Source organism: Miscanthus floridulus, chromosome 17 (genome assembly GCF_019320115.1).
Source record: "Miscanthus floridulus cultivar M001 chromosome 17, ASM1932011v1, whole genome shotgun sequence".
Classification (NCBI taxonomy): domain Eukaryota; kingdom Viridiplantae; phylum Streptophyta; class Magnoliopsida; order Poales; family Poaceae; genus Miscanthus; species Miscanthus floridulus.
Window position 1 is genome coordinate 77404992 of NC_089596.1, and position 20179 is coordinate 77425170.

At 42.2% G+C, this 20179-nt stretch overlaps 2 protein-coding genes across 2 annotated transcripts; both read right to left on the reverse strand.

Annotated features, from left to right (window-relative positions):
- Positions 1-6253: 6253 nt before the first annotated feature.
- LOC136517189 (BI1-like protein) lies at positions 6254-10235 on the reverse strand. Its single transcript, XM_066510717.1, has 4 exons — positions 9830-10235; positions 7051-7164; positions 6807-6964; positions 6254-6688 (listed from the first exon to the last, which is right to left on the reverse strand). The coding sequence occupies exons 1-4, from the start codon at positions 10137-10139 to the stop codon at positions 6476-6478; spliced, it is 795 nt and encodes a 264-aa protein (XP_066366814.1). The 5' UTR covers positions 10140-10235; the 3' UTR covers positions 6254-6475.
- A 5644-nt stretch (positions 10236-15879) lies between these two features.
- LOC136518810 (uncharacterized) lies at positions 15880-19847 on the reverse strand. The gene is made up of 6 exons (XM_066512500.1): positions 19588-19847; positions 18698-18799; positions 18192-18614; positions 18035-18120; positions 16365-16716; positions 15880-16251 (listed from the first exon to the last, which is right to left on the reverse strand). The coding sequence occupies exons 2-6, from the start codon at positions 18753-18755 to the stop codon at positions 16097-16099; spliced, it is 1074 nt and encodes a 357-aa protein (XP_066368597.1). The 5' UTR covers positions 18756-18799; positions 19588-19847; the 3' UTR covers positions 15880-16096.
- Between the last annotated feature and the right edge of the window lie 332 nt (positions 19848-20179).

Here is a 20179-nt window from a genome sequence, read left to right on the forward strand (position 1 = left end):
GACGTCTAGACGATGAGGACCCCCCTTATTTGTTTCTATGCAGTGGAGTACCATCTCCCTCACCGTGTAGCACGGTAGTTTGGTAGGCTGCAGCCTTCTCCACCCGATGATTTCTCCACCGGTTGGCAGCTCCACAAGTACGTAACATGCAATATTTTGTTCGTTTCACATGAATGAATCATTGAGTAGGCCTTCATATTGCCGCTTTGGTGTAAAATTTGCAGGTTCAGTAGACAAAAAAATAAGAAGATCACCAACTGGCAGCTAGAGCACCAACACTACATTGATGAGTGGATGTTGATGGAGCAGAACAACATGGGCATCCACACCGTCCATCATGACAAGGCATTCGATGATTACCTTGTTTGGTTTGGTCAACGAACAAGGCTTTAATTGAGGCCCGCTTGGACGGAGCAAGACATTGCTAACATTGCGAGCGACGATGAGGGCAACAACCCATATGACTAAGCTACCCAAGAAGGCAGGCAAGTTGAGATCGCCCCTGTGTTAGCCAGAGCTATAAGTGATACAACTATTTCCATCTTTGAGGTCTTTACTGTGATGGAGACTTAAATTCTTGTTTTTGTTGCATAGAGCACGGAGATAATGAGGACAGTGGCTGAGCAAGGAAGGGCATTGATGATTCCTGTGGGTGATCCTGATGAGGCCTCCATGTTACGACAGCACATTCAGGTAGTCTCCTCTCATTCAGTTGATGTTACATCTTTATATAGTTTTGTGACCAACCCCACTTACTAATAGTGCTTTCAAAATGCAGCGTGCCATGCATCGCCTCCGAAAGGTAGCTGCATGCCTTGGATGTAGACATTCCCCGGATGTGGCAGTCCCACAATAGCTTGGTGCTGGACCTTCTACTGCACATGTTGGAGGGACTTCATCTTCACATGGTGCACATGGTGGCAGGACTTCTTCTTCACATGGTGCAGCAACTAGTGCAGAGGGTGGTCAAGGACATGGTCATTATGATGATGAAGATGATGAAGGACAGGGAGAGTACTATGATCATGAGTATGATGAGATTGGCATGTCCCAGCTTGGAGATGCACCTCAAGGAACTCAAGGCCCCTCCGGTTCTGGACGTCCACAGAGGACGCTCAGACCAGTGGACAGGTACACTCCAGGTACCTATCTGTTTGGGAGGGGAAAGCGTTACGCTCGCCGTCCACGTTAAGGTACAAGGAGCGATAAAAGATCCAAAGACTTCATATGCTATATTTTGTGCATGGATTATGTATGCATTGGACCTTATGTAATGCACTATGTATGGACCTTGTACTATGTTTGGACTATGTTGGTTGATTGATGAAGCATATGTATGGACTATGTTGGATGTTGAATGTGTTGGACTATGTTGGATGTTGAATGTGTTGGACCTTATGTATGTATGGATGTTGAATGAATGTGTATGGACGAAGTGGCTTAGGAGAGTCAGGGAACTAGCGAGCTCAGGTCCGTTGTTGGCACAAGGTCATCATCGGCTGATTAGAGTAGTGGGCAATAGTGAAGCAAATCAAAGAAGAGATGATATATTTTGGTGAACCCAGGAGCTCAGCGTCAAGTGAACACACACCGAGTGTGGGAACCTTGGCGTTTAGTCATTTGACGCCGATGACTGGTACATACTAGAAACCCTTGCCTCGAAGCGCCGAGGTGCCCAAGCTCGGCATGTCGTAAATTGACGCTGAGCCATTAACCTTGGCGTGGGACGACTAAGCGTCGAGGTTTGGGCCAAACTTGGCCAAGGCCGTTGCCAAACCCTAGGGTTGGCGTGGGCCGACTCGACACCGAGCCTCAGCCCAACTTGCAAACGGCCGAGCCAAACCCTAGGGTTGGCGTGGGCCGACTCAACGCCGAGCCTCAGCCCAACACGTAAATGGCCAGCCAAACCCTAGGGTTGGCGTGGGCCGAATCAACGCCATGGTCATCTACCTCGGCGTCGTCCGACTTGACGCCGAGCCTATGAATCATAAAATAGAAAGAATAAAGTATTAAAGACAGAGGTAGGTAAACTTGTATGGTTGATTCCCAAACCCTTGGGCCGATTTGTATGTTTGTTCCTGTAGGAAAAACCGAATGTTGGTTCGATTTCAATCCCCTATTTTTAGAGAGAGTCAAATCTTTTTTTTAGTTTGGGAATCAACCATAGTACATGAAACTTAGAGGTAGGTAAACTGCAATTTATGAAATAGCAAATGCACAACGATTACACTCACATCAAAACTAACAATGGCATGTCGTAAACTAAACCTAGCATGCCTTAGGGGATTGAAAGAAACAAGTGATACAGACATTGCAAAGGGTACACACTCACATGAAAACTAACAATGGCATGTTGCAAACTAAACCTAGCATGCCTTACGAGATTGAAAAGAACAACTCATACAAGCATTCCACATTCGGATTGACTAACAAAGGTTGGTCCTAATAATGCTCCCACATATTGAACTGAGTTGCGCCTTCCCCATAGTATCCTCCAGTTGACGGAGGCGGTGGTGGTGGCGGTGGCGGTGGAGAAGGAGGCCCGTCCTTCTTATGGTACGGGCACTCGCAGTACGGATTATTGCATAGTGCCTCCTCTGCATCATTGCTGTTGTCATCGTCCGACTTGTCCCTATTACCACTTCTAGGGCCATACTCTAGGTCAAAGATGCGTCCCTATAGATATGTGATGTACTATTGATGGGGATAGATAGGAGGAGGGTCGACCCATCTAGTGAAGCCACAGTTATCTGGATAGCTTGAATCCTGAAAACCCATCTACCAATAAGTACTACTAGAAACCAAATGCAAATCTAAAATATGAGAGAGTTCAAAGGAAATATAAATCCTCGTGGGCATCTGAAGAAACGACGGCCTCCATCGTCACAGTCGTTGTACATCTACACAACGCAATCCAAACCGTGGCAGCATTTTGGCCAATCTTCAATGCGCTTCTCGTATGATCTAAGAGGTCTCTCACGGGTGAAGTCACTCTTCCTCTCCAAAGGAAATTCCTCTATTGGTTCTTCAAAAGAATCAGGACCTAGAGAACCCTCCCACACAATTGGAGGTCCCTTCCTCACCCCCCTTTCCTCTCCCTCCGCCGAAACCCTTCCCACTCGAGGAACCTCCGCTCGACATTTGCTAAAACTAAACCAGAAAACAAGTTGTGTGGATGTGGAGCAAGACATGGAGCACTATATATAGAGATGAAGGCAGGTTCACCATGAATGCTACTTGACAAAAAACTTGTGTGCGTACTCATTTATTGAATCTGCAAAGGCTAGATGCTTCATCTGAAAAGCCTACAACCATGACTGGTCATTTCATCTGAAAAGGCTACACCTGTGTTTTGTCACTTCATCTAAATGCAATACATCACTCTGATATTAATTCATTGCGTATACGGATACAACAGTAAACGAATCTAGGCTTTTCAGTGAGTTTTCAAATAGACTTGTAGCCCTTTCAGTGACTGCAACAGTACTTGTAGCCCTTTTAGTAACTGCAACAACACAAGTAGTCTTTTCAGTGATACAAACAGTAGCACTATAGTCTTAGGATAGTTAACGAAGTACAGGGCATAAGACCATCTGAAATAAAATCATAGTGCATTATAACATAATAAAAAAAGTCCAGGGAATAAGTTCATCTGAAATAAAAGCAGAGTGCATTACAACATAGTAAAAAAAGTTCAGGGCTACACGACATCGCTCGTGAATGAACCAAATACCTACTGAGTGCAACGAGGCCACTTTCCCTTTCTCTCGACATCGGGATTCTCCTCCATCGCTGCCTTCGCTCGATGCACACGCTCAAGCTTCTTCTCCCTCTCTGCCCTGTACGCAGCAACACGCCTCCTTTCCTCCTCTTCCTTATGCTCCTTTTCTATAGCCTCCAGTCTGCGTCTCTGCTCAAACCTCTCCTTAACCTCCGCATCCCACTCCTTCAGGCCTTCTAGACGCTGCTTGTCCGACTCCTTGATCTCAGTGTCAATCCACTGCTTAAAGTCACACAGTGGTGGAACGGTCTGCAAGAAAAACAAATTGTTACAAAACAAATAAATAAGCAATACTTAATATCACAAGAAAATTAATTAACATAATAAAAATTCCTCATAAACGATGCACGGCGCTGTTGCTTTGTAGGTTCCCATGCATAATTGGGACACATCCAGTACCTCTGTCTATATGTTTCCTCATCTTCAGAGATGTCTACCTTGCAAGGATCACCATAAAAGCACATTGGTCGAGGAACACCTTCAGGGAGAGGCTTTAGGTCGTAGGGATTTGCCCTCTGGCGACCATAGCTACAATTGAAAGAATTTAGTCATATTAACGGAGAACCAAACCTAAACCTAGGGTTTTCTATTTGTTGCACAGATAATGAATAAACATTGGGATTACCTTGGAATACGAGCTTTACCACGCCTTGGCATCCTAACATTACGTAGAAAAAAAATCAATCCAAAGTACCTTGCAACGAATGTAAAGGTACTAACACTAAATCACCATACCTCCCAAATAAGCTTTTCATTACTAACCCTAATGACACCTACAATAAACAAAGAACCCTAATGACCAAAATAACTAGAAACCAAACTAACCTAACATGTTCAGCACATAAAACAGTTAAACAACAATGCACTCAATCATCCTAAGCCATATATTTTGCAAATGCAAACACAAATATACCAAAACACCATACAACCATGATTTCACATGATTAGGGTAAGCACATCTACGCGGATAGGTTGGAGGAGGGGAGGGACCATTACCTCGAGGAAGCTTCGGGAGACAAGATCCGGGCACCTAGAGTCACATTTGGGGGTTAGAGTTTCGTGGGGGCCGTGGGGGATTTGGGAGCCGGCGGTCTTCAGAATTTGGGAGCCGTGGGGGAATGGAGGAGGGGAGGGAAGAAGAAGAAGGGGGCCTCGGCCTAAAGGGACCAGACCTCGGCGTTGAGTCAGGCCACGCCGAGGTCTGGAGGCTCGGCGTTAAGTGACCCAACGCCGAGCTACTGGGCCACCGTGCTTTGTTGGGCCGCCTGGGCCGCGCTCCGGATGGGGCCAGTAGTTCGGCGCACAGTCCAGCCGCACCGAGGTTGGGCACTTGGCGTCGGCTGACACGACGCCGACGTCTCGGACCCACGCGCCACCGTGTCAACGACGACCCCGGTCGTCCGTGACGTGGCAATACCTCGACGCCGAGCCTCATATCTCGGCGTCATATGCTAAGACGCCTAAAAATGGTCTATTTTCAGAAAATGTTTTGGCGTAGGTATTTTTCTAAAAATTGTTTTCAAAAGAGACCAAAATACAAAAATTTCACAAATTCAGGGTCAGGTGTGGTCCAGTATGAAGTCGGCGTTGACAAAAATTATCATAAGGTAGTAGTGCTAGAAGATACTTCGAAAGGAAGACAACTATTTTATCAGATTTGGATCATTACATTGGACTGATGGAGGAGCAGAGGAATCAAAACACAAGGTTGACATGGATCCAAGGGGACGGTGCAGATTTGGCAATTGGGACAGGGCTCCTCTGAGCACCTGACCCCTTATCGGTATCCCTAATAAAATCCTACGGGGCAAAGGTATCTTTTGTTTCAATTCGAACAACGGCCTTCGCCTTCCTCGGAACGAGCGAAACCTACGCATAAGTCGGGGAGAGGGAGCAACAGGAGTAGAACCAGTGAACTTCCAAACCGTTGTCAGCTGTGAGGATGATGCTTAATGCTTATCGGAGAGCCATGAGGCCTCGGCAGAATTTTGTAGAAAATGATCATTACTGGTTTTAGCGCGCGTGCCTATGCACGAGAGAGAGAGAACGATCAGTTCAGGGAGATTTCAGCACAAGCGTAATGTATACTTCCATGTCTCAAATTTCTTCGACGAGGATGAAAACAGTACGGATATTTTGCGACCGTATTCGAAACCAAATCCGTTTAGAGAGGTTGAGATCTATCCGTATCCAAGTTCGAATATCCAACATCCGATACCGTATCCGAATACTCAAATCACATATTTATGATATTGATATCCAATCGTATCCTATCCGTATTCGAATCCAAATCCGGACAGAAATATGAAAACAAATGTAATATCGGTGATATCCGTCCGTATCCGATCCATTTTCATCCCCAACACGTACGACAATTGAACTGTAAACAGATCGATATCTACGCAAGTTCCTTTGCCGGCAACGAATGAAATGTGGTGCACCTTTAACCAAAGCAAAATGAAAGAGAGCAAATAACGCGCAAAGCACAAACGATACAAGGTAATACCAATTATTGGCAGTATCGCAGTACATATTTGGTAACAGGCACGTGATGGGCAGACTCACTATACATTATGTTGCACTTTGATCCCATCCTCCAACTAGAGTGCAGGACCACATTACCATGGGTATACTGTGTTCAAAACATCACGACGCCCTGACCAGGTTGGCACAAGGTACATCTTGCTTGAGCCACTAGTTGTCGGATTGCATGCTCCTGAGCATGTTTAGGATGGAAAGGAACAGGTTCAGGATGTCAAGGTATAGCCCAACTGATGCCCAGATATACTCATCATAGGTGTGGCGCCTGATCAGGTTCTCGGTGTCATACAGAATGAAGCCTGCGAACACCAAAGCTCCTAGCCCACCAAACAAACCAACTGACACTGGTCCCAATGGGAAGAAAATCTGCAACACAGAATTCCACAGAACAAAAGGGTTATTGCAAGCAGTGGATTGCTCGTCTGGTAACAAAGCAGCATTTGCGAGTAGAGCCCATTCTTTCAGAGCTTATCATAGGCATTACCTGAAGAAAGCTAGTTAGGACAAGGATAGTAAGCGCAGAAGACAGAATAGGCCCCAGATACCCAAATTCCTTGCCCTTCTTTGAGGCCCAGAAAGCATACGCAGTCAAAGAAACCACCACACCAGCCGTCAATACTAAAGCCTCCAGAACAATTTTTCCTGCAATAAGTAAATGATTGTTAAACAAAAACTACAAGAAGCATCTACTAGAAACAAATCAAACTATTTGAAGAAAAGAAACAGACCTTGAGTGTTAGCACAAGCCACACCAATGCTGAAGCTCAAGCACAAAGTGAACAAACCCAGGTAAACGAAATTGTGTGGGTGCTTGTGCTGATAATGATACAATGGGATCATCACTGCCGCAAATATCAGAAAAGAAGTTAGTGAACAAAAACCAACCTACTAAGAGAAAATAACAATAATGGAAGTCCCTCTGCTAAGATTCTAAGCAAAAGAGAAGGGTATATTTTGGTGTGCTACGACCTACAAGGATACAATAACACTGGACAGCTTCTGATTAAACCCAGAAAAACCCAAAAAAAAAATCTTGCACTCTCAGATCTAATAACTGAGACTGTTTCTGATTCCTCCATAATCCACACAAAGATAAATCTATTGCTTTCATTATCAAAGCATTCTCCTCTGCCTGCGACAAACAGCACACCAAAAACTCTATGTTGAGCTAGATAACCAAAACCCTCAATTTGGTCCAACCATATATCAAAGTACCTACATTTTCATTTACTTGACATCATTGTCTTTGACTGTTACTTTTTGATTAACCACCAGAGAAACTATGCAGATTTAGCAAAGTACTTTTTGATTACATGTCTACCATGCCACTTTTATGCTACATAAACAAATACTTCAAAATTGTTACTGGCCAAAAACCTTGATCAGTCAAAGTCAAGCCAACAATATCAAGCAAACGAAAATGGATGGGAGTATGCATACAACTGATTCTCAAAGGCTGTCGCCCTACCTCCCTCTCTGAACTCCACACTCGACTTGTACTCTTTTGTATGAACAATGAAGAGGGTAAGATAATAGGGATACTCCTTGAAACTGAAAAATGACAACTCAGTTTCATGCCTCCTTAGCAAGATGCCATTATTTTCTATTTTCTCATATTCTCAAATCATTCCTCAACTCAAATCCCACTATCAACCACATGACATTAGAAATACTGAATCAGCCTTCTTTGTAAGCCTTCATTATGCAATTATGTCTTATGTTGTACATGGATTCTTGTGTGGGTAAGTAACTAAACTCAGGCCAATTAGAACTTAGCAGCGACTCCTATTGCTAATTCTAATTCAACAGGGAAGTAGGATGTCTCACTGTTGATAAATAAACAATATAACAATAACAACAGTGAGATAAAGCACAGCACTACAAGTCTACATCACATATCTCCTGTTCAAGTTTGACATTAGTATTTCTTCATCAGCAACATAATCACAATACAACAGATTATCAGCACAATAACAAACTACTAAGCTTCCTGTGTGTTAAATCAAGGCAACTTGCTGTGATGCTCATGTGAGCCCATTATCATGTTACTAATGTGCTGCAACATCATTAATGAGCAGCTGACAATCAAGCACTCTATCACATAGATATTAAACTAGAACAAGAGACAAAGGAAAATGGGCTCACTAATACTGTAATATGTTTTTCCCGGGTGAACAGTTTAGCTAAACTAAGGCCCATTAGAAGCAACCGGCTACAAACTGCTTCTTCTATTGCGAAGGGAACCTCTCCATCTCCTTATAATATTCATAGTAACCACTTATACAGGGCCAGGGAATCTCATCTACATGCAATATCAAGGGCATAAATAAAGTTGAGATAAAGCTTGGGACAACAACGCATCTCTCTTGTTTCAATTTATATTTTCATTGAATCATCAGCAACATGACCATAACATCACAACACGTTATCAGCACGATAACAGTCTCACATTGACTTTCCGGTAAGTAGTAAGTCAAACATGTTAGATGGAGGCAGCCACCAGGAGCTATGTGAGACCATTATCATGTTGTAACGTGTTGCAACATTATGGTTAGGTTGAAGATGATCAAGAAAAATATTAAATTGGAACAAGAGAAATGGGTAGCAATCCAATCTCAACTTTGTTGTGCAATTAGCCCATTTTAATGTTGTACCATGGGTTTAACTGCACTAAAGCTCATGAGATGCAAATGGTTCCCATATACTGCTTATTCATTTACACAGTGAAGTTCCCAACTCCTGACGTCAAAGAGGCTTCATTATACTTGTAGTGTCAAATCCACAATATACTCGTGGTTGTATTATTGTGGAGAGACATTTAAGGACTACAACACGTTTCTCTTGTCCCAATTTAATATTCATTTGATCATTGGTAATACAACCACGAGTTCAACAACACGTCTTCAGCACAATAATGCTCATGTAGGTTTGTTGGTAACTTGATACAAAACATGTTAGACCAAGGCAAGTTACCATGAAGCCTGCATGAGATCATCGGCTTATAATGTGTTGCAATATCATGATTGAGTTGCCAAGGATCAGTTGTACACAACCATATAAACATTAAACCGGAACAAGAGACAAGTGTAAGTAACATCCTTCAGAATCCATAATTAAATAACATGCGACTAAACTAAGGTACTAGACCTAGCAAGCCAATTGCCCCTACGAAACCTTAGTTTAGGTAACATCTACCCAATAGCAAAGCAAAAGGAATTTGAGCAGCAAATTTGCATTTCAAGCTTGGATCGGTTATTTATCTAAGATCTACATGCCAAAGTCCTGATCCAAACAGCCATTCATCATAAATAACAAGATAACCTAATAGGAACACTGCACCGACCTGTCTAGAATCTGGATCCAACCAACTCATCTAACTTATCGACAATTTGTGTAGTTTCAGCAACACATCTCCCTAACCAAGTGGTGATTGATGACCAGAAAAGAGTAGATTTCCCCACCCAGCACATCAAACCCCGGCATCGGATGGAGAACAGGGGCGCTTACGGATGAAGGGCAGGACGGCGAGCACGAGCGCGAGGCCCGCGGAGTCGGAGAGCGTGGCGTTGAGGGTGGGGTGGAGGACGGTGAGGGCGGAGACGGCGGTGGTGAGGAGCAGCTGCGCGGCGAGGATGCCGTAGACCTTGCGGACGAAGCCCCAGCGGAGGGCGCTCTCCCCGCGCGAGATCCCCGGGTACAGCGTCTCCCCGGTCCCGGCCTCCAGATCGACCTCCGACGCCTCCACCTTCTCCTTCATCTCCGGCGCCCGTCGGTACCCCGCCGGCGCGAGGGGCTGCATCTCCGCAACCGACGCCATCTCCCTCTCTCTCTCGCTCTCCGACGGGGATGGGGATTGGGTGCGGTGCGGGGAAGGGGAAGGGGAAATGCGGATTCTTCGCCCGAGACGCGGGTTGCGCGTCGCTGTTGTAGACTTTGTTGGGGGCGGTTGGGGATTTTTTTTAGATTCGCTACGAGCACTCGTGAATCCTGCCAAACTTGTCCTCGGCCACTGAAAAGTAGGGCCAAATCGGGCGGAGGGGTGGGCGGAGCACTCAAAAACTCGTGCACTAGGCCAGCTTAGGTAAGTTCCGTGCTCACAAATTATTTTTCTGATGAGAGAATAAAAATATCGACATGCAAATGCTCCTGTAGTTGACTTTTTTTTAGGAACCTGTAGTTGACCTTTGCATAAGTACTACTCCTTTCGTCCCAGAAAGAAAGTTGTTATGGAATACGTGCAGGTCATATTTTCTCAACTTTAGTCAGGTTTGTAGAAAATACATGCAACATTTATATTTCCAAATAAGTTGCTTATGAAAATATATTCAATGATCTATCTAATGATATTAATTATGTATTATAAATATTAATATTCTTTTATATATAATTAGTCAAAGTTAAACAAAACATTGACTTCTCCGGTAACGAGAACGACTTCTATTTTAGGATAGAGAGAGTACTCCTTCTGTCAAAAAAAATATAATTCTAGCTCTGAATCTGAACACACGTCCTATTCAGATTTAAAGCTAGAGTTCGTTTTTTTTCTGGACGGAGGGAGGACACCCTTTTGATTAAGAAAGATGCGTCGCTTTGATTTGCTACGTTTGACAATATGTCAATATAAGATGGATGCCGCGATGCCGCTAGAATTCAATAGTAAAGTACTTTTTTAACATATATTTATAAATTACATTTGGTTGGAATGTTTTATTTCCGTATATAAATCCAAAACTCATCATGTACTAAAAGGACATGTATTTTACGGATGCAGTTGCTCGGTTAATTCTTCCATTTTGCTATGTTTTACTATGTTATTATATCTTTGCACTATTCGTAGCCAAGATAACAGTTAGATGCTGAATCAAAAAAAAAGTTACTCTATTTTGGTACTTTTTCTGCCTATAAGCCTATAAGGTGATTGTTAAGTATCTATCTGATGATCACTTTGATCAGTTCTAAATAACTTTTAAATGTTTTTGTCCGTCTCTCATGGACTGGGTAATATCTGTTCCTATGCAATATGTGACTTATTGCCGTTTTTTTACTTTATTACTTGATGTGACTGTAGTTTGCTGCCCCATGTTTGCCTTTTCTTTTGCAAACAATCAAACTAACCATACCAAAAAAAAAGGGTCAGACTGTCACTTCATATACCTAATGCTGTCGGATCGCTTTGTAGTTACCATTTAGGGCGTCTCCAACTCCATCAACATGACCAAATCACTAGTGGAGTTAAGAAAAAAAAAAGAAAAAAAAACTTATCGTGGAGCCATGTCAAATGATCATCTAAAAATGGCTCCTTGCAAAGAACCCAGAAACGTGATTTCTTTCGGCTTCTTGCAAACTTGACACAAACTATTATAAAATTGTCACTGGAACTATTTTGTCAAAAACTTTCTAAAACGGCTTCAACTCTACCAAAGAAGTTGTTCCACAAGTGAAGCTGGAGCCTTACCAGACTGGCTCTAATATCTAGAACGGGAGAGCACGAGTCGGAGAGGGTAGATTCCGACCTAGTAGATTTATTTGGTGCGTGAGCTTTGATTACAAGATCGCTAACACACCACTTGTTTCCGTTTTCTTCCCTCCAAGTCAGCCAAAAACATCAGCAATAGATATTGGGTCTGTTTGGATCTCATTCCCGTAGTGAGAATACGGATTCTAGTAAAAAAAAAATAGAAGTGTTTGGATCTCATTTTTATAATGATTATTGTCTTTGCACATCGAATAATCTCCAAATAGTAGGTTTGAGTTAGATAGTTCCAAGTGTTTTGAATTTCATTCTCATTGCTTCACCTTATTCTCATTTTTCTTAGTAGATTTGACTAAATTTATAGGAAAAAGTATAAATATTTGACTAAATTTCTAAAATTGTCACCTTATTCTCATACCTACCAAGGACATCCTACACCCTTCATCCCTGAATAAATTAATTTCTAAAATTGTCATAAGTCAAATTTTTATAGATTTGACTAAATTTATAGGAAAAAGTATAAATATTTGTGACACCAGATGAGCCATATTATGAAAGTTCTATTTATAGTGTATCTGATGGTATTAATTGGTGTCTTAAATCTTGACGCTCCTTTTTATAAATTTGGTCAAACTTAAAAAGTTTGATATGAGACAATTCTTAGATTTGATTTATTCAAGGACAAAGAGAGTAGCATTCACAAGAGTCGAGAGTCGTGTCTCATCTGGTAAGTCACTTTTTTCTTACTAAATACTACAAACACTAACACGTATAGGGTGTGTTTGGTTGAGCTGTGGCTTCTGAAAAAGTTACTATGAGTTGGTGGGTTGTGGAAAAGATGTTTTAGGTTATGGGCTGTGAAAAAGTTATAAGTTGTTTGATTCACACAACTATTAAACTTACATCCTATCTCTATTTTCCGTGGAACTGCTGTGCAACAACTCTCTATTTTTATCATTTCAAAAGGCAGAAGACAAAAGCGGAATCCAAAGTACTTCAAAACTGTATCCAAAAGTAGTTGTTTATGAGAAACAGCTTCTGGTTTTCACTCTTTGGTTGGCTTTTGGTTTTTTAAGCAAAAACAGCCTCAAAAGCTAATAAGGCACCCACCCATAAAACATCATATTCACCTATATAAAAGCATGTAAACACCTCATCCCTATGAAAACATATGAGAGATTGTATTGACATATCTTGAGATTGACATATGAAAGAATAATTAACCATTAATAGTGCCTAGGCTGAGTTGGAGACTCGAACATGGGTTAGAAGTTTTCGTCGTAAAGAACCTAAAAAGCTAATACGGTGTTTGGTTCAGTGAATGGTAATGCAAAGGAAATGAAATAAGATACCACTGTAATCGGAGTGGTTCAATCCTTATCTAGAAATGGTAGTAGGATCTGATAATACTGATTACAAACAGTGAGAAGCAAACATGTGTAACGGTACACACATAAGGGCAAGTACATAGCTACACGTAATGGTCTCATACTCTGTCTCATGTAGTGCCACATAGGACTTTTGTTGATACGAAGGAAATGAAGAGGGGGAGAGAAAGAGGTCGTTTTTCGCGAAACAAGTGTCTCATAAGCTAAAATTTAAGACTATGAGTAACTATTATACAATTGTACGAGTTGTTGTTGTTGTCATGCAACTCAAAAGTCATGACTTTATTTTTATTATATGCATAAATTAAGGAATTGTGAGTTACTATGAGACAAGTTAAAAGACAACCATTATACAAGTTGTCTATTAAGCCGTGTTAAAATTATATGGCACTACATGAGACTGCCTACGTGATAACACCAATGTAGTTGTCCTAATCGATTACATTAAATTTTAGCCAACCAAACGGCTCATAAGTTCACATTGCATAACAAATCACGATGATTTTTCAGCAAAAAGGTAAGTAAGGGAAAGATGCTAGAAGCAAGTAACTTCTTCTCTTTGAATATATCCAACCAATCCAATAAATCTCTTGGACGGAAGAAAAAGTTGATTCATAGCAATAGTAGAGCAAATAAAGTTAGAATGGACGATCAACTCAACCAGTTAGGTTTCTCAGAACATGTTTGTAACACCTCAGGCTTGGCACCCAGCACCCAGCACAGGCCCACTCTGTCGAGGGGTGGGCTTCACCTACGTAGCAACCCGCTTACGCTTTCGTCCTCTCTTTGCGTAAAACGATTAACCGAAGGTTAATACATGTCCTTGGTCTAGCTATTTAAGCTGGTTCGGCGAACTCAGAATTTACGGTACGGTACTAAACTTCTTGACGCATAGTGTTTTTCGTAACTACAGTAGCTCACTCGCTACAGTAACCCGAATTCAGTCCGACCCGATTCAACGTTATAGCTACAGTAGCTCAGACCAACCATAATTCGGCCCATGAGCTGGGTCTCACATCCACCCACCCTCAATGGGTTCGACGTCCTCGTCGAGCTATCGAACCAGCTTACCATACGGGACAAATGTTCAGGATCGACTTTCTTGGCCACGTTCATATTCCCAGCTCCCCGCGTCCAAATGCCATGCTCTTGCAGATTGTCCGAGCTTCCGAACCATACGTCCGTGAAACCACGAGAGTTGGCTCTGAATACCATTTATAATAGCCCAGGCCCGGCACACGGCACATGCCACTCTACCCAGAGGTAGGCCCTACCTACGTAGCAACCTACTTACACTTTTATCGTCACTTCGCATAAAACAGTTAACTGAAGGTTACCTTGGCCTAGCTATTTACGCTGGTTCGATGAACTCAGAATTCACGACGGGTAACTTCCGGTCACAAAGCGGTGCACAGCGTTTGGCGCAGCTACAGTACTCGACGCTATAGTACCAAATTCGGCCCAGCCAATTCGTCGTTATAGCTGCAGTAGCTCGACCCAACCGCAATTCAGCCCTTGAGCTGGGTCTCACAATGTTCGCCCAGGTTCAGTCATCGACTCTTAGAGACAGGATGTGTGTGCCGGTATTCGTATATGTATATAAGCGCTTGTTTCAGGGAAAAAAATAACGGAATCCCATGTATGCTCCAGCTCATTTCTTAGCCTGTGGGTTCCAGAGGCGTGGCAGTAGCATTTAGAAAGAGGTGCTCGAGTGTTGTGGAGCCGGTCGAGGGCAGTGGTGGACTTTCGGGCCAAATCACGTAGCCCCTAAGTTCTCACGTACTCCTAAACGCGTACGCTCGTTGCGGTTGGGGTCCTCCTGCTGTTTGTGTTTGGTTTTGGTCGTCCGCACGATGATATGCCCAGTGGATGACTCACGAAGAGCAATATGAATCTGATCCAAATGGGTCTCCAGTATTTCTTTGCACCTCCCCGAATCAAGCAATCCACCGAAACATCTGGCTTCACAATCCCTCACTCCAAATGGATCTTGACTATAGGCCTGTTTGATACGAGTGATAATTACTAGCTAGCTAAAATTTAGTTAAAATTAGCTCTAGTGCATCTAAACAGGAGTGCTAATATATATGCTAATTTTTTTTGTCTAGTGTTCAACTAGTTGTTAATCAACTAGCTAGCCAACCATAATTAATTTAGATTAATTTTTAGTCCCAACTAGTAATTAGCCAATTAACCATGTGTATCCAAACAAACCATATGAATATGTCCATGTGTAGTACATGATCTGCAAACAAATACTCTTAGGGCCTATTTGGGGGCTAATTGTTAACTAGCTAATTTTTAGCTTAAATTAGCTCTAGTTTATCTAAATAGGTGGGGCTAATTTTTTAGCAAAATCTTCTAGTTGTTAGCCAATTAGCTAGCCAACTAAAGATAATTTAAATTAATTTTTAGCCCTAACTTGATGTACATTCAAACTGTTCTTTAGGCTTAGTCTTGTTGCACCATGACTAGATACGACCTCATTTTCAAATCTGAGCATCTCGCCCCAGCAATTACGAGGTCAAACTTCTTTCATGTGCAGATGAAAGAAGTCGCAATAACACGGACAGATAACTAATCGATATTTTACTTTTAAAAAAAAATATAACCTCCAAAAGGCTAGTAAAAAATATTGCTCTGAGCTGCAAAAGCTTAGCATAACTAATCTGAACTTTCTATTGTGCATCAACGGATACTCATGCAATCATTAGCTTATTCAGTAGCTGATTCAGGACATCAACCAGACAATATCATTTGAGGAGATGTTTCAGGAGAGCATCTTTCAGCTCAAACTACATAGTTTGCTATAGAACAAGAAACATATACCATCTTACTATATAGATTGCTACAGAACAAGCAGCATAAACGATAGCACAAGCAGAGCTTTCAGTTTCGGTGGGCATAGATTCTTCAGTTTGCTCCAATATCTGGAATCACTGGCTCATCTTTCAGCTCAAACTTAACAGGATTGTTGTCCAGAAATGGGTAGTCGTCAAGCTCCAGAAATGGGTAGTCGTCAAGCTCATCATCAGTAGGAGAATCTTCAACCAGCTGTGCTTTGTCACCTGCATGTGAAAGTGTATGTTACATGCAAGTAAACTGAAACATTTTGAAGAGAAGAAGAAACCATGTGCTTACTGAAGAAACCAAAGAGGAATCACAAGACTTAGATTCTTACGTTTGTCTTCCACGTCCTTATCCAGCTTCTGAGGATCATTTCCTGTGAATTGAGCACCCTCCGACACATCATTAGCCCATTCATGACACTTTTTGGTCTCTTCAACAGTGAATATTTTCACTGGGTTCTTCACAGCTTCATGGCTGCGCAGAGCAGGCCTCCCTTTGATGGTGTTAGACAAATCCTGAAGAGCCTTTCGTTCTTGAAGCTTAGGCTTCAGTAATGGCTTCAGTGGTTTGGCCCTTGGTGCATCATCCCTCTTGCCTGAGGTAGAGAGACGCCAAGTGATGTCTGGAAGAATCTCTGGTTCCAGCTCCAGCTCTTTCGATTCCTCAGAAAACTTGGGAACCTCCTAAATCATAAAGAGACAGATTATAGCACATTTTTGGTTTAATGATGAGATGAGAAAAATGGAGAAGTCAAGAAATGGTGTTTTGTGGAATATTATGCTTCCACTTATGTTGATTACTTGCTTAAAAGTTACGAATTCAAATATATCAGATAGCGTATAAACAAATGGAGCTACATACAGCAGGAATAAATCATATGATGTATACAGAAGTTTAAACTTTAAACAGTAACTGATCATTTTGTATGTGTCAACACAACCACAAAAATACACTCAAGACAGATTTTTTCACCATTGGTCATAAAAGACTATACAAAAAAAGGGTAAAGAAACATAATAGAACTAGTGCGACAAGTGTTTTAATGCTCTTAGAGAAAGAAAATAAACCAGAAATGTTGTTGACATGTGACATGATTATAGACAAAATTGAACTTCTATTGGTACCTATCACTATATCAGGGCGGCCATTAAGCTAAATGTACAGGGCAACATTTAGAGAAAACAGCCCAGGACCCCAAAAAACAAACTTATACCAACTTTAGTAGATACTAGCAGCACTGTTATACCAAATGACAAGTAAGATGTGCAGGACTGCTTCTTCTGATGTCACAAGATATTGTTAGGTGACATAAAATGAAAAATCTAAACCGGGACAAGATGTCCATATCTTGTGATGCAATACATATCCATAGATAAGCAGTATCCTTTAGTACTACTACTGGCAACGAAAAAAATTCCAACATCTAGAAACAGGGTAATTATATTCAAAGACACTTTACATTTCAGAATATGCTTCTTGATAAACAAATGCTGCAAGTGCCCATTTCTGAATCTCACAAGCTATCTTGTCAAAATAATTATTACCGGCAACAATACCAAGCTTGTCAGTCCATAGCAATATATAACCTTACATGACAAAAGGCATGATATAGTTCATGCTAGACATGGATGAACCATCAAAATTAAGCTCTTCTAATCAATTTATCAACCAACTTCAGCTAGCAGAAGTGTGGAACAAGTGAAATTTATCGCCACAAGTTCCTCTTCCTTGCTTATGGCTACCGGAACATACTAGGACAAAGTATTAAATCACTTAGGTGAACTAAGCAACCAAATAGCAAGAAGATATACTTTTCCAATTTCCTATTTAAGAACAATAAGTTTTGTTTGCCTGGTTTGAATTTGCACGTCATGGTCATATAGAAACAGACATGACTATTTCAAAAGTAATACGATTTATCGTCTAAATCTCTGGTAAAGTACTTGGACCTTACAGACACCCTGAATTAATTGTGAAATACTGTACTGTTGGGTCACATACCGCAGCCGGAAACATCACAGGATCAAATACCTCATGTGACCAGCCATGCAATGCTGATATAACTTTCGCCACTTTCTTCTTGACACCTATATCAAATGCATGATTAGCCCACATATTAAAGAAACAAAAAGAGCAATTGTCAGACTTTGACTCTTACGTTTGTCGAGCGCATCTTTATCCAACTTCTGAGAATCATTTCCAGTGAAGTGAGTGCCCTCAATCCCATCCTTAGCCCATTCATGACACCTTTTGGTCTCTTCATCATCAGCAAAAATATTCACTGGGTTCTTAATTGCTCCATGGCTACGCAGAGCAGACTTCTCTTTCAGGATGGACCTCTCATTGCGGGTGTTAGACACATCCTGAAGAGGATGCCTCTCTTTCAGGATGGACCTCTCTTTGAGGTTGTTAGACACATCGTGAAGTGCAGGCCTTTCTTTCAAGGTGGAGCTCTCTTTGATGGTGGATCTGTTCTTTAAAGCAGTGACTTTATGAATGTTAGACACATCCTGAAGAGCTTTCCTCTCAGGTTTTGCTGATGATTTGAGTGGTTTAGCACTTGGTGCATCAACCCTGTTTTCTGAACATGTGGATCAAACAAGTTGGTTATATGTTTCATAAGCTTCCTAGACACAAAACAGTTTCCAGGGAAAACAATCTCACCTTTATGTATCTGCATGTTCTCATCAAGCAAAACAGCTGCTGCAGCTGGCAAAGCCATGACCGGACAGAAAGGTATCTTTCTCTACCTCGATGAAAACCTGACTGGAGTTCAATTGATTGGTAAGGGGGAGATACTCAGAATATAGAAATACTAAACAACAACTTCCCTACACTATTAAGATATACAGAAACTGAAAACGATTTCGAAATGTGCTAAACAGATGCTAATTTAAGACAGACTGAACATTTCAACCGAATTAACTAACGGGAAAAGCACAACTGCTGCAGAGTTGCATTACGTCTTACAGAGATAGATTCTGAAATTTGATGTAGCAAAAGTATACAGCTGGTGGCAGAGCAATCTAACACAGACTATATAATAGCACTTGTCATGGGGAAGCCTTAAGGGTTATCATCAAAGCGCTTGGACCAGCGGCAGCCTCTGGTCTAGATTAGTTGAAACTCTAGCCCAAGAACATCAAAACGCACATCTCGTCTAGAAAAATCAGACAATATCGGACTGAAACTTTACATAAATAGCCTATAACAAACTAACAACGGAAGGATTTCCTTTTGGCTTCCCTGTCATAGCATTAGAAGATACAGGACGCGACTAGAATCCTTCAGCAAAACAAGAGGGTTGAAATCTTAGGCGCAAGAAACGAGATAAATGGATGGAATATCTACCACGTGGCAAAAGTGAATAAGGGTGAACAGAACCCCCAAACGAGGCATCCCATCCCTAGAGCGCGCGATTACATGAAGAACAGGACGGGACATCGCGGCAGCCTTAGGGTTTCGATTTGGTTGCGCACATCATAGCAAGGGGACGGCGAAAAGAAATCAGTGCAAAGTCGAATCGATGCAAGCCAAGAAGCGGTAGGGTTTACCCGCGCAGGAGAGAAGTCAATCGGCCCGTTGTATCTCAACTCAACTCCGCTCCGGGACGCAGCAGCAAGGAGGACGCGGACAGCGGACTGGAAGAGAAGGGACGACCGCTCGGCGGCGGTTGCGCTCGCTGTTTTGCCAGGTATCGATCGGCACGCGCGGGAGTTGTGGCGTTACCGGCGGCCCGGCGGTACCTCGGAGGATTTGGGGGCGGCGAGAGAGAAAAGACGAAGAAAAGGGAAGGCAACGGTCGGATTTTGGGTCGGGGAATGTTTGTCTACGGACCCATAAGGCGGCAAGGCCTTTTAAACTCCGTCGCAGACCAACCCAACGGTGAATCCGTCCAGTCTGTTTCGACCAGCGCTGAGCCCACTTCCCAGGCCCATGGAAAGCATTTGCTATGGTCGTGCGGAAGGACCTGTAGAGCCTTCCTAGCACGTCAGATCTGGGTTCAAGTTTTCGTTAGAACAAATATTTTAGACTTTAACGAAGCTATGCTTTCAGGTGCAGGAAATATTCTCGTCGATAGCAAGACGTCTATGATAACTTTGTCAATTTTGAGAATTTGCCGACCCAGTCTTCGAAGGAACTCAT

Bases quoted from the DNA above. Each gene is read 5' to 3' on its own strand.
- LOC136517189 (XM_066510717.1), bottom strand. From the start codon at position 10,139: ATGGCGTCGGTTGCGGAGATGCAGCCCCTCGCGCCGGCGGGGTACCGA. The intron at 6,965-7,050 runs GTCTGTTTCTTT...TACTTATTGCAG, and splicing joins GGCTTGTGCTAACACTCAAG to GAAAAATTGTTCTGGAGGCT. The intron at 6,689-6,806 runs GTAATGCCTATG...TCTGTGTTGCAG, and splicing joins TCCTAACTAGCTTTCTTCAG to ATTTTCTTCCCATTGGGACC.
- LOC136518810 (XM_066512500.1), bottom strand. From the start codon at position 18,755: ATGGCTTTGCCAGCTGCAGCAGCTGTTTTGCTTGATGAGAACATGCAG. The intron at 18,121-18,191 runs GTAAGAGTCAAA...CATTTGATATAG, and splicing joins TAAAGATGCGCTCGACAAAC to GTGTCAAGAAGAAAGTGGCG. The intron at 16,717-18,034 runs GTATGTGACCCA...TTTATGATTTAG, and splicing joins CTGTGATGTTTCCGGCTGCG to GAGGTTCCCAAGTTTTCTGA.